The sequence below is a fragment of the Oncorhynchus masou genome, chromosome 28, assembly GCF_036934945.1.
Source record: "Oncorhynchus masou masou isolate Uvic2021 chromosome 28, UVic_Omas_1.1, whole genome shotgun sequence".
In the NCBI taxonomy this organism is placed as follows: Eukaryota; Metazoa; Chordata; class Actinopteri; order Salmoniformes; family Salmonidae; genus Oncorhynchus; species Oncorhynchus masou.
The window spans coordinates 34,853,719-34,881,560 of NC_088239.1; the positions used below are offsets into that span (position 1 = coordinate 34,853,719).

The 27,842-nt window shown below is 42.0% G+C and overlaps 1 protein-coding gene across 1 annotated transcript in view; it reads left to right on the forward strand.

Moving 5' to 3' along the window:
• Positions 1-24,848, forward strand: part of LOC135517530 (cadherin-18-like) — a 377,846-nt gene extending 352,998 nt beyond the window's left edge. Inside the window, exons 11-13 of the mRNA XM_064941920.1 lie at positions 3,941-4,058; positions 20,418-20,672; positions 24,019-24,848. Coding sequence (XP_064797992.1) covers positions 3,941-4,058; positions 20,418-20,672; positions 24,019-24,551 — 906 coding nt within the window. The 3' untranslated portion in view covers positions 24,552-24,848. The remainder of the gene's footprint in view (positions 1-3,940; positions 4,059-20,417; positions 20,673-24,018) is intronic.
• Positions 24,849-27,842: the final 2,994 nt, after the last annotated feature.

The window sequence follows — 27,842 nt, forward strand, 5'->3', positions numbered from 1 at the left end:
GATGATCCAGAAGAAGATTGGGAGAATGTCATATGGTCAGATGAAACCAAAATAGACCTTTTTGGTAAAAACTCAACTCGTCGTGTTTGGAGAACAAAGAATGCTGAGTTGCATCCAAAGAACACCATACCTACTGTGAAGCATGGGGGTGGAAACATCATGCTTTGGGGCTGTTTTTCTGCAAAGGGACCAGGACGACTGATCCGTGTAAAGGAAAGAATGAATGGGGCCATGTATCGTGAGATTTTGAGTGAAAACCTCCTTCCATCAGCAAGGGCATTGAAGATGAAACGTGGTTGGGTCTTTCAGCATGACAATGATCATAAACACACCGCCCGGGCAACGAAGGAGTGGCTTCGTAAGAAGCATTTCAAGGTCCTGGAGTGGCCTAGCCAGTCTCCAGATCTCAACCCCATCTTTGGAGGGAGTTGAAAGTCCGTGTTGCCCAGCAACAGCCCCAAAACATCACTGCTCTAGAGGAGATCTGCATGGAGGAATGGGCCAAAATAAAACCAACAGTGTGTGAAAACCTTGTGAAGACTTACAGAAAACGTTTGACCTCTGTAATTGCCAACAAAGGGTATATAACAAAGTATTTGTAATTGACCAAATACTTATTTTCCGCCATAATTTGCAAATAAATACATTAAAAATCCTACAATGTGATTTTCTGGATTTTTTTTTCATTTTGTCTGTCATATTTGAAGTGTACCTATGATGAAAATTACAGGCCTCTCTCATCTTTTTTTAGTGGGGGAACTTGCACAATTGGTGGCTGACTAAATAATTTTTTGTCCCACTGTATACACCTGTTCTGAAAGGCCCCAGAGTGCGACAGCACTAAGCAAGGGGCATCACCAAGCAAGCGGCACCATGATGACCAAGGAGCTCTTCAAACAGGTCAGGGACAAAGTTGTGGAGAAGTACAGATCAGGGTTGGGTTATAAAAAAATATCAGAAAACTTTAAACATCCCACGGAGCACCATTGAATCCATTATAAACAAAATGTAAAGAATATGGTGCCACAACAAACCTACCAAGAGATGGCACCCACCAAAACTCACAGAACAGGCAAGAGGGGCATTAATCAGAGAGGCAACAAAGAGACCAAAGATAACCCTGAAGGAGCTGCAAGAATCCACAGCGAAGATTGGGTTATCTCTCCATAGGACCACTTTAATAAGACATAAACTCCACAGTTTTACGGAAGAAAGAAGCCATTGCTTGAAGAAATAAATAAGCAAACACGTTTGCTGTTCTCCAAAAGGCATGTGGGAGACTCCCCAAACATATGGAAGAAGGTACTCTGGTCAGATGAGACAAATATTTAGCTTTTTGGCCATGAAGGAAAACGCTATGTCAGACGTAAACCCAACACCAAAACAGGAAAAATACCAATGGGGTGAATACTTTCGCAAGCCTCTGTAAAAAAAAAAGAAGGAATGCTGTATATGAAATAACAAAATATAAAGCAGAAGCTATTAAAACTGTTGATAAATTGTCGATTCTGATCTAAAGAAGAGATTTTAGGGAAAATAAACTGCAAAATCGACAAAGCTTTGTCAAGGTGGATAGTTTTCGGTACACACAGTTTTATAAGTGGTCCATATTTAGGGAGTAGCAGACTACAAAAATACACTTATAACAAGCACTTTTGGTCCAGTGTAGATTTCTGAATGCCTTACATGTTGGCAGTGAAGTTAATAGGTTGGAAGTGAAAGCGGTAGCAGTTTTGGGCACCTCAAAATGTTACCCACAGTGGCAGGGTCAGCCTCTTATCAATTAAGGGTAACAAGCTGACACCAGTGGCAGAAGGGTTTTTGATGCCAACTCACATTGGCGGGAGGCTGTAGCAGCACATTCTAGAATTCATAGGCCCTCAACAATACGGCTTCCAGCTGCGAGCTGCGTCTGAAATGACACCCTATTTTTTTTTTTATATAGTGCACTTCTTTTGACCAGAGCCCTATTGACAATGGTCAAAAGTAGTGCACTATATAGTGCATAGGGTGCCATTTCAGACAGGCAGGATATTTGTGAAGTTGATGATGCATCACGCAGAGGTCAGATTTATGTGTATATTGGATGTGATCAGAAAAACTAAACGAAACTGTGGATTTTATTTATTTATTTTATATTTCACCTTTATTTAACCAGGTAGGCTAGTTGAGAACAAGTTCTCATTTGTTCTCATTTGCAGTATGGGGATGAGGTACTTGGATGGGCTATTTACAGATGAGCTACGTACAGTGCAGTGATCTGTGAGCTGCTCTGACAGCTGGTGCTTAAAGCTAGTGAGGGAGGTAAGAGTCTCCAGCTTTAGAGATTTTTGTAGTTCGTTTCAGTCGTTGGCAGCAGAGAACTGTGAGGCGAGGCGGCCAAAGGAAGAATTGTGACCAGTGAGATATACCTGCTGGAGCATCTGCTACGGGTGGGTGTTGCTATGGTGACGAGTGAGCTGAGATAAGGCGGGGCTTTACCTAGCAGAGACTTGTAGATAACCTGGAGCCAAAGGGTTTGGCGACGAGTATGAAGCGAGGGCCAGCCAACGAGAGCGTACAGGTCGCAGTGGTGGGTTGTATATGGGGATTTGGAGACAAAATGGATGGCACTGTGATAGTCTGCATCAAATTTGATGAGTAGAGTGTTAGAGGCTATTTTGTAAATGACATCGCCGAAGTCGAGGATCGGTAGGATGGTCAGTTTTATGAGGGTATGTTTGGCAGCATGAGTGAAGGTTGCTTTGTTGCGAAACAGGAAGCCGATTCTAGATTTAATTTTGGAGATGTTTAATGTGAGTCTGGAAGGAGAGTTTACAGTCAGACACCTAGGTATTTGAGGTTGTCCACATATTCTAATTAAGAACCGTCCAGAGTAGTGTCGCTGGATGGGCGGGCAGGTGCGGGCAGCGATCTGTTGAAGAGCATGCATTTAGTTTTACTTGCATTTAAGAGCAGTTGGAGGCCACGGAAGGAGAGTTGTATGGCATTGAATCTCATCTGGATGTTAGTTAACACAGTGTCCAAAGAAGGGCCAGAGGTATACAGAATGGTGTCATCTGCGTAGAGGTGGATCAGAGAATCACCAGCAGCAAGAGTGACATCATTGATGTATACAGAGAAGAGAGTCGGTCCGAGACTTGAACCATGCGATACCCCCATAGAGACTGCCAGAGGTTCGGACAACAGGCCCTCCGAATTGACATTCTGAACTCTATCAGAGAAGTAGTTGGTGGACTAGGCGAGGCAATCATTTGAGAATCCACGGCAGTTGAGTCTGCCAATTAGAGTTTTGTGATTGACAGAGTTGAAAGCCTTGGCCAGGTCAATGAATACGGCTGCACAGTAATGTCTCTTATCGATGGCGGTTATGATATCATTTAGGACCTTGAGTGTGGCTGAGATGCACACATGACCAGCTCTGAAACCAGATTGCATAGTGGAGAAGGTATGGTGGGATTCGAAATGGTCGGTAATCTGTTTGTTAACTTGGCTTTCGAAGACCTTAGAAAGGCAGGATAGGATAGATATAGATCTGTAGCAGGTTGGGTCTATTTATTTTTCACCTTTATTTAACCAGGTAGGCTAGTTGAGAACAAGGTCTCATTTACAACTGCGACCTGGCAGAATGTCTTCCCCTTTGAAGAGGGGGATGACCGCGGCAGCTTTCCAATCTATGGGAATCTCAGACAATACGAAAGGATCCTTTTACTGCAAATGTCTTGTGGTTATCATCATTGTTGAGTATTGAGCGCTGAACTTAAGATGTTCCATTGTAAGCTGTGCATGAACATAATGTATAGCTAATGAGCAACAGATGATGAAATATACATAATTTTTGGTTTACACATGTTGCACTCATATGAACAAAGGTCATGATTCATTGTTAGTTAGTTATTGATATATGCTCCACTTTTTGTTCTTTTCTGATTCACGACAGGTGATTCAGACTATGACTGCAGTGGATAAGGATGACTTTGCAAACGGACAGAGATTCTCCTTCTCGTTGCCGAGCGGAGTCCCTGTCAACCCCAACTTCACCCTCAAGGACAACGAAGGTATTTATTGCACTCAACATCATCTGTGTGCATTTCTTATGAATTTCTCTAGCCAGGGTTTCACATTCAACCACTCAATAGCAGATACCCTCAGATACTGTTCCTGTGAGGTGTACATATAAATATGTTGATTGTCGATGTGATGACAATTAGGCACTGTTGGCGTTTCAGGGACAAAAATATGTCACAAAACAGATTGCCATGATGGGTTCGGAAAGGAATGTTTGGTACCTTTGTTGTTGTCTAACAGATGACATGCTCAAGTCCTTGCGTCTCTTGCTACACCACTTTACCACATGCCTAATTGTTTTGTGTACTAAGCGCTAAGGCCGAGTGAGTTGTGAATGGTTACCATGGCAACTGTCAGCCAGCAGTGAGTCTCATGTGGATATAACATGAAAAAAAGTGCTATCTAGAACCTAGATGTGTACTTTGGCTGTCCCCATAGAATAACCCTTTGAGGAACCCTTGTTGGTTCCAGGTAAAAACGTTTTTGGTTCCATCTAGAACCATTTTAAGTTCCATGTAGAACTCTCTGTAGAATAGGTCCTACATGGAACCCAAAACGGTTCTACTTGGAACCAAAATGGATTTACCTGTATCCAAAAAGGGTTCTCAATGGACTGCTAATCCATTGTTTTCTGCACGCGTGGGTTCAGTTCCCATCCTCGTCAAGAATATTTTGGGGAGGCAGGTAGCTAGGTGGTTAGAGTGTTGGCAAAGTTCGGCGTTGTAGTGATAGCATTTCTCAGCCAAGCATGATGAACAAACGGGAGCTATTTCGCCTACAAAAAGTATCTTTTGGGAAAAAAGGAACATCTGCTATCTAACTGGGAGTCTCCTGAGTGAAAACATCCGAAGTCATTCAAAAGGAAAAACTCGAGATTTGCTTTAGCATTATGCTTAGGGTCATTGTCCTACTGGAAGGTGCACCATCGTCCCAGTCTCATTTCTCTGGAAGACTGAAACAGGTTTCCCTCTATTTAGCGTCATCTATCATTCCTTCAATTCTGACCAGTTTCCCAGTCCCTGCCGATGGAAAAACATGATGTTGTTCTCGGGGTGATGAGAGGTGTTGGGTTTGCACCAGACATAGCATTTTCCTTGAAGGCCAGAAAGCTCCATTTTAGTCTCATCTGACCAGAGTACCTTCTTCCATATGTTTGGGGAGTGTCCCACATGCCTTTTGGCTAACACCAACTGTGTTGGATTATTTTTTTCATTAAGCAACGGCTTTTTTTCTGGATAGTCTTCAGTTAAGCCCAGCTCTGTGGAGTGTACGGCTTTAAGTGGTCCTATGGACAGATACTCCATTCTCTCCTGTGGAGCTTTTCAGCTCCTTCTGGGTTATCTTTGGTCTCTTTGTTGCCTCTCTGATTAATGCCTTCCTTGCCTGGTCCGTGTGTTTGTGGGCGGCCATCTCTTGGCAGGTATGTTGTGGTTCCATATTCTTTCCATTCTTTAGTAATGGATTTAATGGTGCTCTGTGGGATGTTCAACATTTTGGATATTTTTTATAACCCAACCCTGTTCTGTACCTCTCCACAACTTTGTCCCTGACCTGTTTGGAGAGCTCCTTGGTCTTCATCGTGCAGCTTGCCTGGTGGTGCCGCTTGTTTAGTGGTGTTGCAGACTCTAGGGCCTTTCAGAACAGGTGTATATATACTGAGATAATATGACACTTGGATTGCACACAGATGGACTTTATTTAACTAATTATGTGACTTCTGAAGGTAATTGGTTGCACCAGATCTTATTTAGGGGATTCATAGCAAAGGGGGTGAACACATATGCACACACCACTTTTCTGTTATTTTATCATATTTTCTGGTGCTCCTAAATTTCATGTAGTGTTCATAACTTTTTTAATTAGGGAGCACTAGTGCTACTAATGAAAATGTATAATTTAGAACCCTGGCTCTAGAAACGTAACAGGTTCCGTAAATCTCACAATGCAGTTTTGAAGATACTGACTTTATGACCAAATATGCTATTTACACTTTGTAGTCCATTTTTACACCCGAAACAATGCTTCTGACTAATATCGATGCAAAATATTCTGTTTTTTTTATGAGGGGGGGGGGGGTCAGCTGCTTTTAATAATGATTCAATTATACTATTACATGTATGACGTTGTCTATCCTTTTCATTCTATCCTGTTACATTATTTAATTTACTGCGCTGACTACTGCCATGTATGTTTGCTCTGTTATATTCTGTTTATTCGGTTTGTCCCGTTCTGTAGGTAGATTAGCTTCACTGTTTATAATACAAGGAAGTCGTAATATCGTCATCTTTTCACAGTTTAGTTCATCAGAAATTGAACCATTTTGGGTGCTGTATAATGACACAGACAGACTAAATGCTATGCAAATAAACCGCCCACATGCCTTGGGGAGTCTTGTGGTAATTAGGAGTGTCATCTGTGACTTCGTTCCATACAAACTTGTCAGTAGGTACAAGTAGTTCCTATTCCCCTTCAGTCATCCACAATAGAGACTCTTCTTTTCACAGTACCTATGATACCCTTTCACGTCTCTTTAGCATACTTCTTCTTTTGTTGTACTGAAAAGGAGAGGTGTTATTCACATTTCAAAAGGGGGTCTCGTCACTATCTATAACCAAGATTATTTTCAGTCTGTACTCTACTCATAATGTAAGTGTTGAGACTGAGACCGTGTGAGGCGTAGAGGCATGGAAACCCACGCTGCACATACTGCTGTTGACTGTAATGTGAGTGATAGAGTAAGCTCTCACCACTTCGTACAGGCTCTTTCATCCCTGTTGCACAACTACAGACATTGGGAGCAGATGTCTGTCTGCAAGCGCCTAATGATTCCCTCTGTTATGAAATTATAAAATTCCATCACACACACCCTTAGACACACACCTCCCCTCAGACAACCCCCAACCCCTCCTCGCTCCCTCGACACCTCCCCCTCCAAGATGGCGTCGACAGATATGGCAGCTCTGCTTCTAGCTTCTAAGTCACTTTGCAGTATTTTATATATTTTTTTGTTATTTCTTGCATTATTAGCCCAGAAAGTTTTTTGTCTTATTATACTGAACAAAAATGTAGTGTTGGTCCCATGTTTCCTGAGCTGAAATACAAGATCCCAGAAAAGTTCCATAAACACAAAAAGCTTATTTCTCTCAAATGTTGTGCACAAATTTGTTTACACCCCAGTTAGTAAGCATTTCTCATTTGACAAGATAATCTATCCACCTGACAGGTGTGGCTTATCAAGAAGCTGATTCAACAGCATGATCATTACACAGGTGCACCTTGTGCTCAGGACAATAAAAGGCCAGTCTTAAATGTTAGGTTGAATCACAGAACACATTGCCACAGATGTCAAATTTTTTTAGGGGGCATGCAATTGGCATGCTGACTGCAGAAATGTCCACTAGAGCTGTTGCCAGATAATTGATTGTTACGTTCTCTACCATAAGCCACCTCCAACACCGTTTTAGAGAATTTGGTAATACGCTCAACCGGCCTCACAACTGCAGACCACATGTAACTATGCCAGCCTAGGACCTCCACATCCGGCTACTTCACCTGCGGGATCATCTGAGACCAGCCACCCGGACAGCTGAGGAAACTGAGCAGTATTTCTGTCTGTAATAAAGCCATTTTGTGGGGAAAAACTCATACTGATTGTCTGGGCCTCGCTCCTAAGTGGATATGCCTATGCCCTCCCAGGCCCACCCATGGCTGCGCCCCTGCCCTGTCATGTGAAATTCGTAGGTAAGAGCCTAATGAATATAATAAAATTGGTCAATTGAAATACATGACTTGTTTCAGGAAACGAGGCATATGTCGCAATTCACGACTTCACAGGACAGGAGTTTTAATGTTTATTTTTAATTTAATATTTTTTTTTAATTAATTGTTTTTGGCAGAAATGCCTTCTTGAACATTTGAACTTCCATGTGCCTTAATAACAAACTTGTTTGCCATCTGTAAGTAATAATACAGTTAATTTCAAGCCTAGTTTGTTTAGCCACAGAAAAAGGAAACTTCCCAGAAGCCATGATTGGCTGAGATAATAAATGGTCTGGACATGCCGAGATTTGAGTTTCGGATTGATCTGCCGTGTAGCATATTCTGTCAATAAAATGAGCTGCTCGTTTTGAGTGATAATCCTTTCTACTGCAGTTTTTTCTAAAGATATAACGTCAGCCATGGAGAACTGCAAATGTGTTGCTACTGCTCTCAATAACATTGCTGCCCTGAATTGATCAGGCGCTATCGACAAAGGTCAGAGGGAAAAAGTTGTGATGGACTACTTTCAGGAGTATGATCGTACCATGCTGGCTCTCTCTGACTCTGAAAATGTATCAGACGATGTGAACCAGAGTGACTTGACAGAACGGGCCAGGCAAGCTGTACAAACAAAATGGAAATGGCACAGAACGTCTTATTTATTGAAAGGGGTGGCAGTCTGCCGTGAAGCGTTCATCCATGTACAGTGGGGCAAAAAAGTATTTAGTCAGCCACCAATTGTGCAAGTTCTCCCACTTAAAAAAGATGAGAGAGGCCTGTAATTTTCATCATAGGTACACTTATTTTCCACCATAATTTGCAAATAAATATAACAAAGGGTATATAACAAAGTATTGAGATAAACTTTTGTTATTGACCAAATACTTATTCTCCACCATAATTTGCAAATAAATTCATTAAAAATCCTACAATGTGATTTTCTGGATATTTTTCCTCATTTTGTCTGTCATAGTTGAAGTGTTGAAAATTACAGGCCTCGCTCATCTTTTTAAGTGGGAGAACTTGCACAATTGGTGGCTGACTAAATACTTTTTGCCCCACTGTAGACAGGTAAGAGTCAAGCTACAGTTTCAGATATTATACGTTTCTAATTTTGTTGAAGTTGTTTTCCTTGCAAGCTAAAGTAATCTTAGTAATATTATCTCAGAAATCCATTTGCATTGCTAGTTATAGCTAGTTAGCTAACTAATATTAGGCTAACATTGAACCTATTTGGTTAACTTTAGCTATCTATAATAATTGATTTGTATTGCTAGTACTCTATATTGGGATTATGGTTCATTGTTTAGCTAGCTAGCTACCTACATGTCTAAACAAGAGAACCCACGTTAAAGTGTACTGTTAGCTAGCTGACATTAGACATCCCACAGCTGGTTGGACTGGAGGATAGTTGGTGCTGGTGGAAATCTATGGCTGGCAACAACAACTGACTCCATAATTCCTGCCGCTGCCACAGATCAAGCAGTACCAGCACTTCAGGTGAATATAATTTTAATTGCATTGTATGTATGAGGTTATTCTTCTTATCTTAACTTGGGAGGTGAATTGATGTTATGCAAGGTTGTAATGTCTTCTCAATTTTTAGTTATTTCCTGTTTTACAGTTTCAATGCTCTGGAGCCTGATGTTGTCTCCAATGAGCGTTTGGACTCAGTCTGGGCGAGGTTTCAGCTGCTGTGCAACGCTGACATCCTTCCTCCCATAGATTGTCTGCTTGTACAAGCACCACCTGAACTGGACACAGCCAGACAACTAATATTTTTGAGAAGTTCAGGGAATTTTGCGACGAATAGGCTATGGACATCACATGCCCTGCACCAAAGTCAAGGGCAGGACAGAAACAGGCTCTCCGAATATAGATTCCCTTGTTCATGCATAGTTCGGACGGACCAGTTCATCACTGGGGGTGACTTCCTAGTCATCAGCACTATCTGCAGTGTCTCAATTCACTTGACTCCCTCCTAACACACCATATGTTGCTGCTGCTATTTATTTTCTTATCCTGCTGCTGAGCCACTTTACTCCTGATTGTATGCACCTCAACTATCACTGATATCAATATTGATATGATTCTTGTACATTGTTCTTGTTCTTTCTCTGCTTTCTCACTTATTTCTTTCTTTATATTGACACTATCTATTTTTGATATTGCTACTATGCAAGTAACCATTTCGCTCTACCGTTTACACCTTCTGTAGAGACCCATCCACTTAGCAAGATGTGGCTGTGGGTTATTGCATTTCTTTCACATGAACCATGAATTTAGACAAGTGTGTCATGTAATATTTATAAAATATTTTTCTCTGGACACTTTGTGTTTACCTGGAATTTGTCCTTATTGTAGGCTACTTTTACCACCGAGTCTTAATCTTTACTACAATGTTTAGCACATGATTTCACATGTGAATCCTTAAAGAGTTGGGTGGGGCTGGTGTGAACAATGTAGAATGGGTGTAGACAAAGAAGAGCTCTCCGGTAGGTGTACAAAACATTCAAGGACCGTTTTCTCAAAAGTGGGGTTACAAGTTAATCAACTTTCAAATAATTACTTTCCCATTGTTCCTTAAATGCAGTGTATGATATACCAGCTATGTCTCTGCTTTTATCCAATGTAAAAAACACCATTTCAAATTTTGCTACATATGACCGAATCGAGGTGGTTGGTCACATTTTTGAACTGTAACTCAGCAAAATTGTTGAAATTGTTACATGTTGCGTTTATAGTTTTGTTCAGTATACATAATGCCTACATACAACTTACCATTTTGACCAGAAATACAACTTTCCTGAATTGGATCCTTTCTTTGTACCCCCCAAGTAATTGAACATCCCAGAGGCTGCTCTAAGATGCTGCCGGCAGAGAATCCAACTCAAGAGGCGTGCACACCATCCACCGCTTCTGAGTATATCAAATCAAATTGTATATGTCACATGCACCAAATACAACAGTAAAATGATTAATTACAAGCCCTTAAACAACAATGCACATTTAAGAAACAAAATTTAAAAAAAAAAATATAAAAACAATTACGGAGCAATAATAAAATAACAGTAGCGAGGCTATATACAGGGGGTTCCGGTTGGCAATCAATGTGCACGGGCACCGGTTAGCCGAGGTATATGTCCATGGAGGTAAAGTGACTTTGCATGGATAATAAACAGGGAGTAGCAGCAGCATAAAAATGGGGGGGTGGGGTGGGGACAAATAGTCAGGGTAGCCATTTTGATTTACTGTTCAAGAGTCTTATGGCTTGGGGGTAGAAGCTGTTAAGAAGCCTTTTTTACCTAGACTTGGAGCTCTGGTACCGCTTGCCGTGTGGTTGCAGAGAGAACAGTCTATGACTAGGTTGGCTGGAGCCTTTGGCAATTTTTGGGGCTTTCCTCTGACACCGCCTGGTATAGAGGTCCTGGATGGTAGGAAGCTTGGCAACAGTGATGTGCTGGCCCTACGCACTACCCTCTGTAGTGTCTTGCAGTCGGATGCCGTGGAGATGCCATACCAGGTGGTGATGGAACCAGTCAGGATGCTCTCGACGACGCAGCTGTATAATTTTTTTTGTGGCTCTAAGGAGCCATGCCAAAACATTTCAGTCTCCTGAGGGAGAATAGGCATTGTCGTGCCTTCTTCACGACTGTTTTGGTGTGTTTGGACCATGATAGTTTGTTGGTGATGTGGACACAAAGGAACTTGAAGCTCTCAACATGCCACACTACAGCCCCAATGATGAGAATGGGGCATGCTTTGTCCTCCATTTTCTGTAGTCCACAATCATCTCCTTTATCTTTATCAAGTTGAGGGAGAGGTTGTTATCCTTGCACCACACGGCCATGTCTCTGACCTCCTCCTTTAGGCTGTCTCATCACTGTCAGTGATCAGGCCTACCACTGTTGTGTCATCTGCAAACTTAAAGATGGTGTTTAACTCATGCTTGGCCATGCAGTCATGGGTGAACAGGGAGTACAGGAGGGGACTGAGCACGCACCACTGAGGATCATTGTGGCAGATGTGTTGTTACCTACCCTTACCACCTAGGGGCGGCCCATCAGGAAGTCCAGGATCCGGTTGAAGAGTGATGTGTTTAGTCCCAAGGTCCTTAACTTAGTGATGAGCTTTGAGGGCACTATGGTGTTGAATGCTGAGCTGTAGTCAATGAATAGCATTCTCACGTAGGTGTTCCTTTTTTGTCCAGGTGGGAAAGGGCAGTGCGGTTGCAATCGAGATTGCATCATCTGTGGATCTGTAGGGGCGGTTTGCACATTGGAGTGGGTCTAGGGCACAGGGACTATGGTCTGCTTGAAACATGTTGGTATTAAAGACTCGGTCAGGGACAGGTTAAAAATGTCAGTGCAGACACTTGCTAGTTGGTCAGCGTCCGCTCAGAGTACCCATCCTGGTAATCCATCTTGCTCTGCGGCCTTTTCAATGTTGATCTGTTAAAGGTCTTATTCACATCGCCTATGGAGAGTGTGATCACACTGCCGTCCGGGAACAGCTGATGCTCTGCTAATGTTCAGTCCCTAGACAATAAAGTAGATGAGCACAGGGTAAAGATCTCCTTCCATAGAGACATCAGGGACTGTAACATTCTCTGTTTTCACGGAATCATGGCTCTCTTGGATATACCATCCCCATCCATACAGCCAACCTTGCCCAGACGGGAAAAAAGAACTCTCTGGGCAGAAGAAATGCTGAGGTGTATGTTTCATGTTGTTTTAATGACTCATGGTGTGATTGTGATAACGTACAGGTATTTAAGTTATTTTGTTCACCTGACCTAGAATACCTCACAATAAAATGCCGACCGTTTTACCTCCCAGGAAAATTGTCTTTGGTTATAGTCACAGCTGTGTATATTCCCATTCAAGTCGATAACATGACGGCCCTTAAGGAACTACACTGGAAAACTGGAAACCACATATCCTGAGACCAAAGACAATGGGGATTTTAACCAAGCAAATCTGAGGAAAAACCTCCTGAAATACGATCAACACATTGCTTATAGTACTCGTGCTTCAAAAACTCTCGACCATTGTTACTCTCCCTTCCGGGTTGGCTACAAGGCACGCCCCGCCCTCCTTTCAGCAAATCCGTTCAGGACTCCATTCTGCTCCCCCCATCATATAGGCTGAAACTCAAACAGGAAGTACACGTGCTAAGATCACCCGTGCTAAGATCTATTCAACACTGGTCTGACCTATCGGAACTCATGCTACAAGATTGTTTTGATCACACGGACTGGGATATGTTCCAGGTTTCCTCTGAGAATAACATGGACATATACACTGACACATTGACTGAGTTCATCAGGAAGCCTGACTGAGTTCACAGTTGTTCCCACTGTGACTATTAAAACCTACCCAAGTCAAAAACCTACAAAAATCAAAAAACGTGGATAGATGGCAGCATTTGCGCGAACCACAGCATTTAACCACGACAAGGTGCTTGGGAATATGGTTGAATACAAATAGTGCAGTTATGCCCTCCGTAAGGCAATCAAACAGGTAAAACGTTAGTACAGAGAAGTGTAGTCACAATTCAATGGCTTCGACACGAGACATACGGTATGTGGCATGGACAATCATGGATAACAAAAGGGAAAACCAGTCGTATTGCGTACATCAATTTCTTTCTTCTGGTCAAGCTAAACACCTTCGCCCGCTTTGAGGATAACACAGAGCCACCGACAGTGGCCAACCCCAAGGACTATGAGCTCTCGTTCTTCGACGCCGACGTGAGTAAGACGGTATTACTGCACTATTGGAGCTAGAAACACAAGCATTTCACTAGACCTACAATAACATCTGCTCAGTATGTGTACAGTGTGTGTGATATGTGGTTTGATTTTGATCCCAGTTATGTTCAAAATGGGTCCTCACAGAAGAGACACAACAACATGTCTGTGTCCCTAAATTCCCTATAGAGTTCACTACTTTTAACCAGAACCCTATGGGCCCTGATCAAAAGTAGTGCATTACATAGAGAATAGGGTGTCATTTGAGATGCAGTCAACGTGTCTATGCTCTATAAATAAATTGCACTGCCGCATAAGCTTTTACACTGATAGCCATAAAAACTAGGTTAAAGAAAACATACTGGCAAAGTGATACCTTCTGAATGGTGCTTTTGTTAAGCGTGGTATGTGCTCTCTCATTTCTGCTGACTGCATGTTGTGAGTTTTAAAACAACCATTAAAGCATTATGGATACTTGGGAGGCCCATTTATCCTGGCTGGCTACAACCCCGTCTCTCCTGAATCTCTAAAGCTACTAGAAAACATTTGAATTCCATTGCTGCTATTTTCTGTGCTTCTCGGAATTAAATATATATCGTTCTGTTTCAATGTTTTACCCCCCCCCCAAAATACATGTTTTTTGTTGTAATTTATGTTGCAACATTTAATGAACAATGTCTATGAGAAGGAGACGTATCTCTCAACAGTGGGATGCACACAATGCAATACACATTGCAATTGGGAGATGCAGTATCCAGGATTGGCCTTGAATAAGGCTGGTCAAAAAACAAGAAACAGACACGCCTTCCTGATGCTAACTTTACAATTATTAAACATTACATCCCTCGGATCCCAGTTGTAATGATCACGATGGGAGACAGAGAGCTGGTTTCAAGCGCAGGGCACAGCAGGTGTTTATTTGTGAAGGACCACAGGAGGAGGCAGGTAGCTGGGCCCAGGGGCAGGCAGAAGGTCATACACAGGGGGTCTCAAAAGTACAGGCAGGGAAAAAGGCTATTAAATGAGAGGCTGCCTGGATCTTTAATTTAAAGACTATGGCACCCTTCGGTCTCAACGTAGACTTTGATCTGAAGCCGTTCTTGTGATTACTGTGACTTTGCCACCATTGTAATTGTTTGTAAACTTGTGTAGTCAAATTAATCTATGATCGTATGCTATCCATTTGTTGTTTGTATGCTGTTCTTTGTATAACATTTTAATATTTGATTATTAACCAATGATATTAGGCCACTCTTGGCCATGATTACAGACACCTGTCTTTTGACACTATATAAACGAGTCATCCCACAGTGTTTGTGATTATACCCTGATGAAGACAGCTTGGCTGTCAAAACGTTAGTAATTACATTTTTGCATCTGAGCACACCTAGAGTGTGCGGCTCTCTTTTATTTTCAAGTTTTCTACTCCTGTCACGCCCTGGTCTTAGTATTTTGTGTTTTCTTTATTTATTTGGTCAGGCCGGGGTGTGACATGGGTTTTTGATATGTGGTGTGTTTTGTCTTGGTTTTTTTTTTCATAGGCATTAGGATTGTGGCTTAGTGGGGTTTGCTAGCAAAGTCTATGGCTGTCTGAAGTGGTTCTCAATCAGAGGCAGGTGTTTATCGTTGTCTCTGATTGGGAACCATATTTAGGCAGCCATATTCTTTGAGTGTGTCGTGGGTGATTGTCCTTGTTTCTGTGTTACTTTGCACCAGTATAGGCTGTTTCAGTTTTCGTGTTACATTTCTTGTTTTGTAGTATTCGTGTTTCCTTTGTTTTATCAAACATGAATCTCAATAGCCATGCCGCATTTTGGTCTGACTCTCCTTCACCTAAAGAAAGCCGTTACAACTCCGCTAGACAGCACCTCGTCTTAATAGGTGTGCGTTTCTTTTTCTTCTAAAAGGCTATTAATAACATCGTCCAGGAGATCAGTCAATAGGTTGGTAACAGGAAATCTAAAGTACAGGCAGGGAATAGGCAAAAGGCGTAGTTAGTGAGGCAGGCCAGAACTATCATACCCGAGAAGATTACAATAAGGGAAAACCAGAAGCGTTTCACAAAACAAACAATACCTCACAATGATGGGGTGCAAAGAACTGAACTAAAGTGTGTGATAATGACATACAGGTGATCAGAATTCAGGTGATTGGGATCTGGAGAGCGAGCTACGTTCAGTGGATCTACGGGTTCGTAGAGTGTGAGTTGAAAGCAGACGTTACACCAGTTTTCTGTGCCATATCATTGCGATGACATTTGCTTTTCTTTATTGTTCATTAACTAGAAGGCTATGTTATCTAAACAACCTAGTTATATTAAATTTGTGAAGGCATCTTTCTGGATCCAGTTTGCATACAGAAGAGTTTTTATTATTCCAAGCTAATTAGCCCGCTAAAAGGCGGCACGGTGTCACGCAGTAGATATTTGGGAATTTTAATAAGCGACGTGTCATCCATACAGCAATTTGCTGTGGTGCTCTATTTCGATTTAACATTTGGGACCGAATTATCTGTAATAGCATTGGGTGTATTCATGCCATAATCCATTGACTTTGCTAGGGTGTCCCAAACTCAGTCCTCAGGACCCCCAAAGGGTGCATGTTTACTTTTTTGCCCTAGCTCTACACAATCAACTAATCATCAGGCTTTGATCATTTGAATCAGCTGTGTAGTGTTAGGGGGAAGAAAGAAAAACAAAATTTTTCCTTTGACTATTAAACCAGGGTTAGCATTGCTGTAGAGGTAAAAGGTTAAAAAAAATAGGGGGGTAAACTCTGCCGGATGCTGTAAAAAAGTAATGCTCCGTATTCTTAATTGCATTTTTCTACAAAATGTGGGTAGTTTTGCAATGAAAACTAATAGGATTGTAACGACAGTGTTGGCATCAAAATACGGGGTGTAGAATAAGCTTATTTTCACGCGTTGATTGACATGGTAATGGACCAATATTATTCAAGATAATATTAAAAAACGGACCCCTCTGACTCTGTACGTTACATTGCGGCATGCATTATGCAAATCGTTGTGTGCTGTACAGAGTCTTTCCAGTGCTTCTCTCTCAGATTAAAAACATGCTTAACGATATACACTTGTATGAAACCTTCATTTTCATTTAAATGATCATTTGTTTTAATATTATTATGGCTAATAATAAACACATTTGTCATGAGTAGGGTAATAATAGCAATGTGGTCATCAATAATTAATCACATAAGACTTAGATGTGCAGAAACTTAAGAATACCACTGCTCCAAACTGTGCATTTACACAAGCAAACCCGTCACTTGCTGACTAAGCACATTCATTTTTTGCTCTCACGTTTGTTATGTTGAAAATGTTGAAATACTTTTGCTGTGCCAACCTTTTCATGGGAGGTGTGTGTTCAATAATTGTGAAATCTCAATTACGCATGTCAATAACGCATGTCCTAAATTCTTACGTGTGCGATCTATTAAACTTGTTCGCAAATGACATGCTCGAACCAAAATTGAGACGCAACATTCCTGCACGCCTCTCTTGCTGCTCCTGATTGTGCACAGGTGAAGAAATTGAACTGGAGTCCCTAAAAGACAGCATGTCACCAAACTGCAATAGGTATACACTATGTGTAATGTTTTTGGACCAATAGCTACCCTGTAAACAGGTACTGACACGAGCCGTGAGCCACATCCCTCAGGCCCCTCCCTGCCTTCACCTCCTCATAAGCAGCGGTGTAGCTGTTGTTTTGTTCATGCAACATCATTCAGTAAGATAGTGCCAAGGAAATGGACTCACAAATGTGGATATCATTTCCATGTAATCCAACATAATGCTATTGCATATTTCTTGGAAAGAGCAGGTGTTCATGTATATGATGGAGTGAGAGTACAGAGGTGAGTTGATGTTACAACTTCATCAATAGTTAATTCAATCAATAGTTAATTTTTCAGGTCATCACTGTGAGCCAACATGACTCTCAAAAGCCATGACAGCTGCAGTTTACTTGTGAAGACAACTTTAGTGTCGTCCTAAAATGCCAATTCAAATTCGACACAAATGGGTATGTTATAAGAAATGATATAAACTCTTTATAGTTGTCACGACTTCTGCCGAAGTCGTTGCCTCTCCTTGTTCGGGCTGTGCTCAGCGTTCGACGTCACCGGTCTTCTAGCCATCATTGATCCTTTTTTCATTTTCCATTGGTTTTGTCTTGTCTTCCCACACACCTGTTTTCAATCCCATTCATTACCTGTTGTGTATATAACCCTCTGTTTCCCCTCATGTCTTTGTCAGAGTTTCCCCTCATGTCTTTGTCACCTTTCAGTTTGCGCTGTTCAGTGATCTTCAGTTTCTTGGCAATTTCTTGCATGGAATAACCTTCATTTCTCAGAACAAGAATAGACTGATGAGTTTCAGAAGAAAGGTCTTTGTTTCTAGCCATTTTGAGCCTGTAATCGAACCCACAAATACTGATGCTCCAGATACTCAACTAGTCTAAAGAAGGCCAGTTTTATTGCTTTTTTAAATCAGCACTACAGTTTTCCGTTGTGCTAACATAATTGCAAAAGGGTTTTCTAATGATCAATTAACCTTTTAAAATGATAATTTGTGGCACGTATGGTATGACGTGCTAGAGTGCTCGCAACCTGTCTCTGCTCTCTTACTCACACACACACACTTCAGAGAGATGACAGAGTTGAATGTGATGTAAATGATGACTATGATGGCCTTGCCCTCAGACCCAACTCTAATATGATATTGCCATGTCATAGTTGACACAGAGACAGACAGTCTTGTCCTCTCTATTCCACACCAGAATGCTATAATATAGTCTATATTACAATGGGTCTGGGCTTCAGATATGAAAGCAATGATAATGAATACTAAACATCTCTCTCCTTCCTTCTCTCCTACCCTCGTTCTTTGGTCTCTCCCAGTTTCTTGGAGGTTGGAGTGGGAGCTGGTGGAGGCCTCGGTAGCACTAGTTTGGTATTTACTACTTTACACTGCAGTGCTGTCTGTGGAGGACAGGTTTTTACAGTGAAGAGCTAGTTTAAAACCTTGTGCCCTATGGGCCCTGGAAAAATGTAGAGCGCTAAATATGGAATAGGGTGCCGTTTGGGACGTAACCAGTGCCTCTCACAACATCCACTGGATTACCTCCATTTATTTCCCTTTTTCCTCTCTCACCTTTTTTAGTACAGTGGCCTCATGGATGTTGAAGGTGAACTGCTCATTTGCTGCTGTTTGATTTATTGTAATGACTTAGAGAAAGAAAAGACAGTACAGGGTCGCAATTCAACGCCTCAGACATGAGATGCATTAGGCAGGGACCTCAGAAAATCGCAGATTATAAAGGCTAAACCAGCCAAGTCCGAGACACTGACGCCTCACTCCCAGACAAGCAAAACACCTTTTTCACCCGCTTTGAGAAAAGCAACACAGAGCCGTCAACACGTGCCCCTGCTGCTCATGAGTACTGCGGGCTCCCGATCTCTGTAGCTAACGTGAGTAAAACATTCAAGCGTGTTAACCGTTGCGTCGATTACAGCTCAGGTTTTAACACCATAGTGCCCTCCAAGCTTGTCACGAAGCTCAGGACCTTGGGTATGAACACTTCCCTTTGCAACTGGATCCTAGATTCCCCGACGGGTCGACCCCAGGTTGAGGGTAGGCATCAACACTTCCGCCCAGTTGATCCTCAACAATAAGACCCCCCAGGGGTGTGTGCTCAGCCCCTTCCTGTACTCCCTGTTCACCCATTACTGCATGGCCATGCACGACTCCAATTCAACCATCAAGGTTGCTTACGACAGTGGTAGGCCTGATTACCAACAACGACGAGACAGCCTACAGGGAGGAGGATAGAGGCCTCGACAGAATGGTAATAGGAAAATAACCTCTCCCTCAACATCAACAGAATGTAGGAGCTTATCGTGAACTTGGCTGATTTCTTTTGATTTTCCCATGAAGTTAAGCAAAGAGACACTGAGTTTGAAGGTAGGCCTTGAAATACATCCACAGGTACACCTCCAATTGACTCAAATGATGTCAATTAGCCTATCAGAAGCTTCTAAAGCCATGACATCATTTTCTGGAATTTTCCAAGCTGTTTAAAGGCACAGTCAACTTAGCGTATGTAAACTTCTGACCCACTGGAATTGTGATACAGTGAATTATATGTGAAATAATCTGTCTGTAAACAATTGTTGGAAAAATGACTTGTGTCATGCACAAAGTAGATGTCCTACCCGACTTGCCAAAAACTATAGTTTGTTAATAACAATAAATTTGTGTAGTGGTTGAAAAACCTAAGTGTATGTAAACCTCCGACTTCAACTGTATACTGGTGGACATTCATAGTTTATCTTGTGTAAAATAAAACAACAACAAAAAAACAACATTTTATTTGCTTGACATTTGACTACATGGATAGGTGATAGCAACATATGCATACCGCTGCACCGCTATAACACCTGCTAAACTGTGTACGCAACCAAGACATTCTGATTTGATTTGTTAAGAACTACCTCTGGGGGAAAAAACAAAAAAAACAAACAGAGATCAAGACAACAGATGCAAAGAGAGACATTTACCAGCTTGAGAGATGAAGCCTGTATGTGTATATCCTCGAATGGAAGCATTTGTATTTCAAATTGAAAGTGCATTTGCTCAATATCTCCATTAAAATCCATCTGTGGGAGCGGGTTCGAGTGGAGCGCTCTAGACAGAACCCCCCCTAATGGGAAGTGTGGCCTGGGAAGCTACTATTCCTGAATGTGTCCTCTGCTCTCCGCCAACATGGCTAATTTGCGCTAATTAATGCATTATCTTTCGTTCTCTCTCTCTCCATTTTCAGACAACACAGCGAGCATCATTACACGGCGGAGGCAGTTCAGTCGACTCGTCCAGGAGCTATACGAGCTCCCCATAGTGGTGTGGGACGGTGGGGAGCCAGCGCTGAGTGGCACTAGCACACTGACCCTGCGGGTGTGCCCGTGCCAGCGCAACGGGAGGGTGCAGACGTGCCAGGATGAGAGGGGACTCCTCTCCTCGGCAGGCCTCAGCACGGGGGCCCTGATCGCCATCCTGCTGTGCATCGTCATCCTGCTGGGTAGGTGTTGACTGGGTCTGAGCCTGGGTAACAGCAAGTCTAGGGGCATGGTGGAGGGTATGGACCACCTGGTTGGCATCACACCTATGGGGCATAGTGGTGAGGATGTGTGCATGCCTTGGGGTCATCGTGCCTTCGGGCACGGTAGTGGAACACCTGGGGGGCATCTTGTCTGCGGGGCATGGTGGTGAAGGGTATGGGAGTTAGAATGCCTAGAGGCATGGTGAAGGGTAGGGAGGAGAGCAGCAGGGGGGTGGATAATTTAAAAGGGATGAATGGAGGGGTGAGGAAGGACACAGGTGGGTTGTAGAACGAGGGAGGACAGGGAGAAGGTCAGGATGATGGAGAAGTAGAGAACAAAGAGTGAGTGAGATTTGGGCCAGATGGGTAGATTGATGTGTGAAGAAAGATGGACTGAGAGGAGAATAGAAGAAGGTAAAGGTAAGGACAAGGAGACTTGAGAGAAGGGTATAACTATCCATAAATGTTTCGCTGCTCTGTATTTCCTACTGTAGGAAAAACACTATTTAAGTTAAAGATAGAATCCGCAGTAGGGAAAACAGCGCCACTCTCCTTCCCACAGATGTTGCTATTGATTTTGGATTGTAAACTAAAGGGAGGTGAGAAGCGTTGGCCAACGTGGTGAGAAAATGTGCAGTTCATATTGTGCAATTTATTTATTTTACCTTTATTTTACTAGGCAAGTCAGTTAAAAACAAATTCTTATTTACAATGACGGCCTAGGAACAGTGGGTTAACTGCCTGTTCAGGGGCAGAACGACAGATTTGTACCTTGTCAGCTTGGGGGTTTGAACTTGCAACCTTCCGGTTACTAGTCCAACGCTCTAACCACTAGGCTACCCTGCCGCCCAATGCAATGATGTAAGAGTAAAAAGAAAATGAAGGGCAATAACTTCTTTGTTGTGGATTATTGTAAAGGAGGTGGACGTTTCACCATTAAAGGGGAACTGAAAGTCAAATATCTTCCAAACTTGACTGGTGACATGCAAAACATGTATTGACTGTATCAACACCGGACTAATGAAAAAAATTACCGAAATATAGTTTTGGAGTGGAGTTCCCATTTAAGGATTCCAGCTTTAAATGAATGTGTTGTATAGTAAATGCTTTATAATAAGAGATCAAATATAATTCATCAAAGTTCCCACAGAAAACAACTAACAACTTTCCCTTTTCAGCAAAAGGGTTACAACACGACCACTACTGCCAAATACCAACAGAGTCTCTCTACCAAACAGAACAGCAGTAGGACAGGGGAGAGAGCGTGTATAATTAACAGAATCTTCCATCTCCCACTCACCCCCTCTCCCTTGATTGTCCGTGGACATCGGTGCGTGAAGGTGATGCATATTCATATCAGCAGTCTCAGCACGGCATTGCCAGAGTCTGAGGCTCACAGCAACTAAAGGCCATCATCACTGTTTGGAGTGAAGGCATGAGCGAGAGACTGCACCTGCATGACTAATCATCAGCAGGAGAGAGATTGATGGAGGGAGGGACAGAGGAAGTGACAGGGAGAGTGATAGAGAGAAGAAGGCTTATCGAGTTACTTTGGCTAGTCGAGGAAGATGGAGATTAGCTGGGGAAGGGAGTGTTAGTGTGAGACACAGCTGTTTCATGCCTGAACACGGGCGTGAGAGAGACAGACAGACAGTGGGACAGAAAAAGAGAGTGGTAAAAAGACAGAGAAAGGAAGGGAGAGAGGGTGATGTATAGATGCTATAGAAACACAACAGGGTGAGAATCTTTTAGCATGGGAACACAACACACACACACACACACACACAAAGACAAGAGTGCTAATTCATCAGAGATGAGAAAGCTCTCACTTTGCATGTGTTAAAATGTGTCATCCTGAAATAGGGTGCCTAAAACATTGACACTGTTAGGCTGCTAACTAGCCGCCATATATGTGTCTGATGTTAAATAGTTAGTAGCTATTAACACCTGTAGGAGAAGTTAAATAGTGTTGTGAGACAAAGATTTACCCCTTTAATGCTCTCAGCGTGACTGTTTCACAGGGATGGAAAGGAGAACTCTATTGGTCTGCCAATGCAGCAGGATGATGTCATTTTACTGATTTTATACTGTGCCTGCATCCCAAATGGCACCCTATTTCTTTCACACTATAGTGCACTGCTTTCGACCATAGCCATATTGGTTCTAGTCAATAGCGCTCTGTTTTATAGAGCCAATTGAGACGATGGTGAGAGTTCACCTGCTTGGTCATTTCACTGAATGACCGTTTTATTAACATCATTAGTCATGCAGAAACCATAACCCCGTTAACTCCAGTACAAGTTCATGATAAAGCAGTTCTACTTCAGCAAATGAAGTATTCTCCTCGAGTTCATTTGCAAGTCAGATACACTATTATGCACATCATCATGAGATGTTGTGGATGTAGCCTAGCTACACACATCACTGCTGTTAAAGGGGTAACAAGGTTAATTTGAAGGACACTATTCCTTATTCCCTACATAGTGCACTACATTTGACTAGAACTCTATGGGCCCCGGTCAAAAGAAGTGCACCATATTGGGAAAAAGGCTGCCATTTGGAAAGTAGGCTCTGAAACATTCACCATTTTTTATAATAATGCATATTCACACAGGAGCTAGATGCGTGTTGCAGAGTGTAAATCAATAATACCCATTAGCCGTCACTGGTATTAGCTGTAATGATGCTCTCAATGCAAGCTGCTATGAGAATCTTCTCATTATAGACTGTGCATCTCTGGAACAGATTTAACAGGAACGCTCAGCCAAAATAGAATAACAACAACACCATCTCCACTCCATTTCATGATATTGACTGAGGTACTTTAACTATACAGTAAGTATCTGAATCCAAAATGCCACCCTATTCCCTTTATAGTGCACAACTTTTGACCAGAGCCCTATGGGCCCTGGTTAAAAGTACTGCACTATATAGGGAGTAGGATGCAATTTGAGCAGAAAACAAAGCTTTAATTTTTGTAACTGTTTACGACCCATAACATGTTAATTTATCCTGAATTAATAACCAACATAGTGACACCGCATGCAGAGCGTGGCATTAGCATTGCCATCAGACTTGGATATTGTAGTGAACCTCTACTGATAAGATGTGGTGTTGTGAAACCAACCGTTTTGTTGTTGTTTCCATTACTGTTGTTGTTTACATTACATCTGATGTTTACATTACTGTTGTTGTTGTTGTTGGCATGGTGTTTTTGCTTGTCACTTTCTTCTGCAGCAATCATTGTTCTCTTTACCGCTTTGTTGTTGGCGTTGTCTCTATTACTATTGATGTTGAGACGACGTCTCTCCTTGTCTTCCTCCAGCGATCGTGGTTCTGTTCATCACCCTGCGGCGGAGCAAGAAGGAGCCCCTCGTCATCTCCGAGGAGGACGTCCGCGAGAATGTGGTAACATACGACGATGAGGGGGGCGGCGAGGAGGACACTGAGGCCTTCGACATCATCACCCTACGGAACCCCGCCGCCGCTGAGGAGCTCAAATTCAGACGGGACATCCGGCCGGAGGCGGCCCGACAACGCGGGCAAAACCGAAGCAGCCACAGTCCCCCGGAGCTGAACCAGGTGGATGTGCAGGAGTTTATTAAACAAAGACTGGTGGAGGCAGACATGGACACGAGCGGGCCTCCATATGACTCCCTCCAGACCTACGCATACGAGGGTCAAATGTCTCCGACAGGTTCCATCAGCTCTCTGGACTCCCCCGGAACACACTCAGAACAGGACTATAACTACCTGGACGACTGGGGGCCTGAGTTTCAGAAACTGGCAGAACTCTATGTGGAGGATACGGATGTAGCAGAGTCAGATGTGGCAGTTGCGGTGACAGTGGCGACCTAGCCTGTCAACGTCGGTCACACTGTCTGTAAAACCAAAACCTTTCTCTCTCTCAGTCCTCCTCCTCGACTTGTTTCAAAACGATGAAATAGAAATGCTTTTGAACTCGTTCCAGCTGATCTACTTTTACTGTTGAATTGCAGACTGCCCCTTTTTTCAGTTTTCCATTTGGAACATGGGTCTAATATGCGGATGGATTGATTTTGGGGTGGAACAATATTAATAACGGAAAAAGGAAAATATTTTTCCTGTTGTATATTTTTTATTGCTCAATAAAGTCCTTAATTCCATATGAGTGGATATATGTGAAACGGATTGTCAACTTTTATTCTGAAGATTAAAGGTTATCTTAGAACAGACATCATTATGCAACGATTTACACATTTAAAGCACAAGAAAAGTTATATTGAACCATCACTTTCACTTTCAGGTTTATCTATTCTAAACAATCATTACAGCTGGTCATGTGTGACACCACACAAAAGCAATTAAATTGACACTAAGGCTTTCTTAATCAATTTTACAACATAGATAGCTAAAATTCTTCTTAAAATGGATGTTGATTGCAAAACTGCCACTAACTGGGCTTTTAATTTTATACCAGTATGTACAACTGGCTGCCTCGATAAGATAAAGGTACCTTGCATTAGAGAGTCATGACATTTGTGTTAAGAAAATAAAATACTATTCTGAAAAATTACATCAGAGGGGAATCAAGGATATTGCATTAGTTTATCATGGTCTATGATGGGGCCTGGTTAAAAATAGTGCACTATATAGGGAATATAGTGCCATTTGGGATGCACATATGCAGGCTTTTTACTGAGTGTGCTTATTTCATGAAAATAACTCAAAATATATATTTAATAATTTATTTCCCTGAGCCTCGTTTTTGCATTTAAATGCTCAGTCTGATTGTTTGGGCGTGTTGATACAAATTGAAGTACAGTATATTTACATACAAAGCCCAGATTGGTAGATAGGTCTTTTAGACTCTAGAGGGGGGTACATTTGCAAATAAATGATGACTGGTCATTGGTCAGAATAACGAGATCAGATTGTGATGTCATGATCTGGGCCAAAAACTCCCATCCCACCAGAAACAGGCTGAAATTCCAGACTTTTTATTCAAACAGCTCTTACACACAAAGGTCATTATCATAATTTTCACAATTTCAGAGTGTTGTTTCAACCTAATAGTGTGTAAACATAATTTAAAAGAAAAGGAAAATCAAGTTTTTGGGCAGCACTGCCCCTTTCAACATAAGCCTTGAACCTAGCCAGCGATCAGTCTCCTATGGTCTGTCTGTCATAAGTTCCTCCTGGATCTGCATGGCTGCTACTGGGACACTGGATGAAGGGATGAGAGACGGATTAATATTTCAGTCCCTCTGCTTTCTCTCTCATTCTTTCATTTTTCTCAAGCTCTCTCTCTGTATTTTGCTATCTCTATCTCTCCCTTAGTCTCTTTTCCCCCTCCATCTCACTCTCTCTCTCTTTCGCTCTCCCTCTTGCCCTCTCTGATGCGATCTCTCTCTATCTCTCTTTCCATCTCTCTCTCTTTCTCTCTCTTTCTCTCTCACTTGCTATCTCTGTTTCTTTAGTCTATTTTCCTTCTCTTCTCCCAGATTCACAGGTACAGTATGAAAGAGAGAGAAGTGAGTCACATCTGTGTTAAAATGTTTGGGATATGGATAAATGCTCTGAGTTACTGGGGCTTGGTTTGGGGGCAGAGATGAGAACTGAAATGATTTTAATCCAGCATGGGAAGATGGAGCAGAGAGTATCATTATGAGTGTGCACGTGTGTCTTTGCATGTCTTTATGTATGTGCATCTGTGCATTGGATCCACTTCAAATGTGATTCCCTGTCCCCCTGATTATGTCAGAGTCAATGTGTTCCAGTCTCACTGGGGGGGAAAGGAAATCACTTGCCAGCTCTAATTGATGTAATTGCGCAATCAACACATTTATAAATGTGTAATAAAAAAATGCATTTAAACAGGATGCAATACATTTGACCCAGAAGGCAATGTGCTGTGTGATGTATAAACAGTACACTTTTTTTGTGTGTGTGTGTGTGTGTGTGTGTGTGTGTGTGTGTGTGTGTGTGTGTGTGTGTGTGTGTGTGTGTGTGTGTGTGTGTGTGTGTGTGTGTGTGTGTGTGTGTGTGTGTGTGTGTGTGTGTGTGTGTGTGTGTGTGTGTGTGTGTGTGTGTGTGTGTGTGTGTGTGTGTGTGTGTGTGTGTGTGTGTGTGTGTGTGTGTGTGTGTGTGTGTGTGTGTGTGTGTGTGTGTGTGTGTGTGTGTGTTCTTTACATTTATGCCTAACACACAGTGTTGAGAATAAATCCAGAAGAGGGAAGAACAGTCTTGTAGTTTTTACGAGGGGATATTTTTCATACTTGACTGGCATAACTAGTCTCAGTAACACTTTACTTGACACCCAAGAATGTCATAACCGCTGACATAACTTGTCATAATAGGGCCATAATATGGTCATAATAGGGTCATGACACATACAGTATATTAAGACCTGTTGTGACATATATTGCGTTATTTTATGGCCGGTTATGACACCTACATAAGATTGTCAAAACCCACAAACCCGACCAAATAAAACATTCCATTACACCATAGTCTACTTGTCAACATTAAGTTTATGTTATATAAAATTTTCAGAAATTTACCATGTTAAATTATTGTTGTAATTGTGCACCCCAAAGCTCTGTTGCTGATGACTGGGATGAATGCAGGAGAAGATTTCAGGACCATGACAAGACACCCTCTTTTTGACTGATGACCGATGTAAGGGCATGTACACAATAGGTCTATCTGGCTTATATGATTATTAGGGTCATAATGCTTCTTGACATTGTCATAAAGTGTATTTTCTGAATAAAAAGCATGACTGTTTACAATTTCAATACAACTGCAAAATACTTATTAAAAACACATTTGAGTAAATGTGGAATTTGACACTCTTATGTGGGTGTCATACCCAGCCATTAAACAATGCAATATATATCACAACAGGTGTAAATACATGGATCATGACAATGTTATGACCATATTATGACAGGTTATGACAAGCTATGTCAGCCGTTCTGACATATTATGACATGGTTATGACATGTTATGACACTGGTTGTCAAGTAATGTCTTACCCTAATCTCACATCAATTAGTCACATGTTTGGTTTTTAGGCAAGCGCAGTTCTTCAAGATTGTAGTTAAGAAACTATCTTAACAGCATGTTTAATGGATTGTAATGTAACAAAGGGTCTCTTTTAGGGGG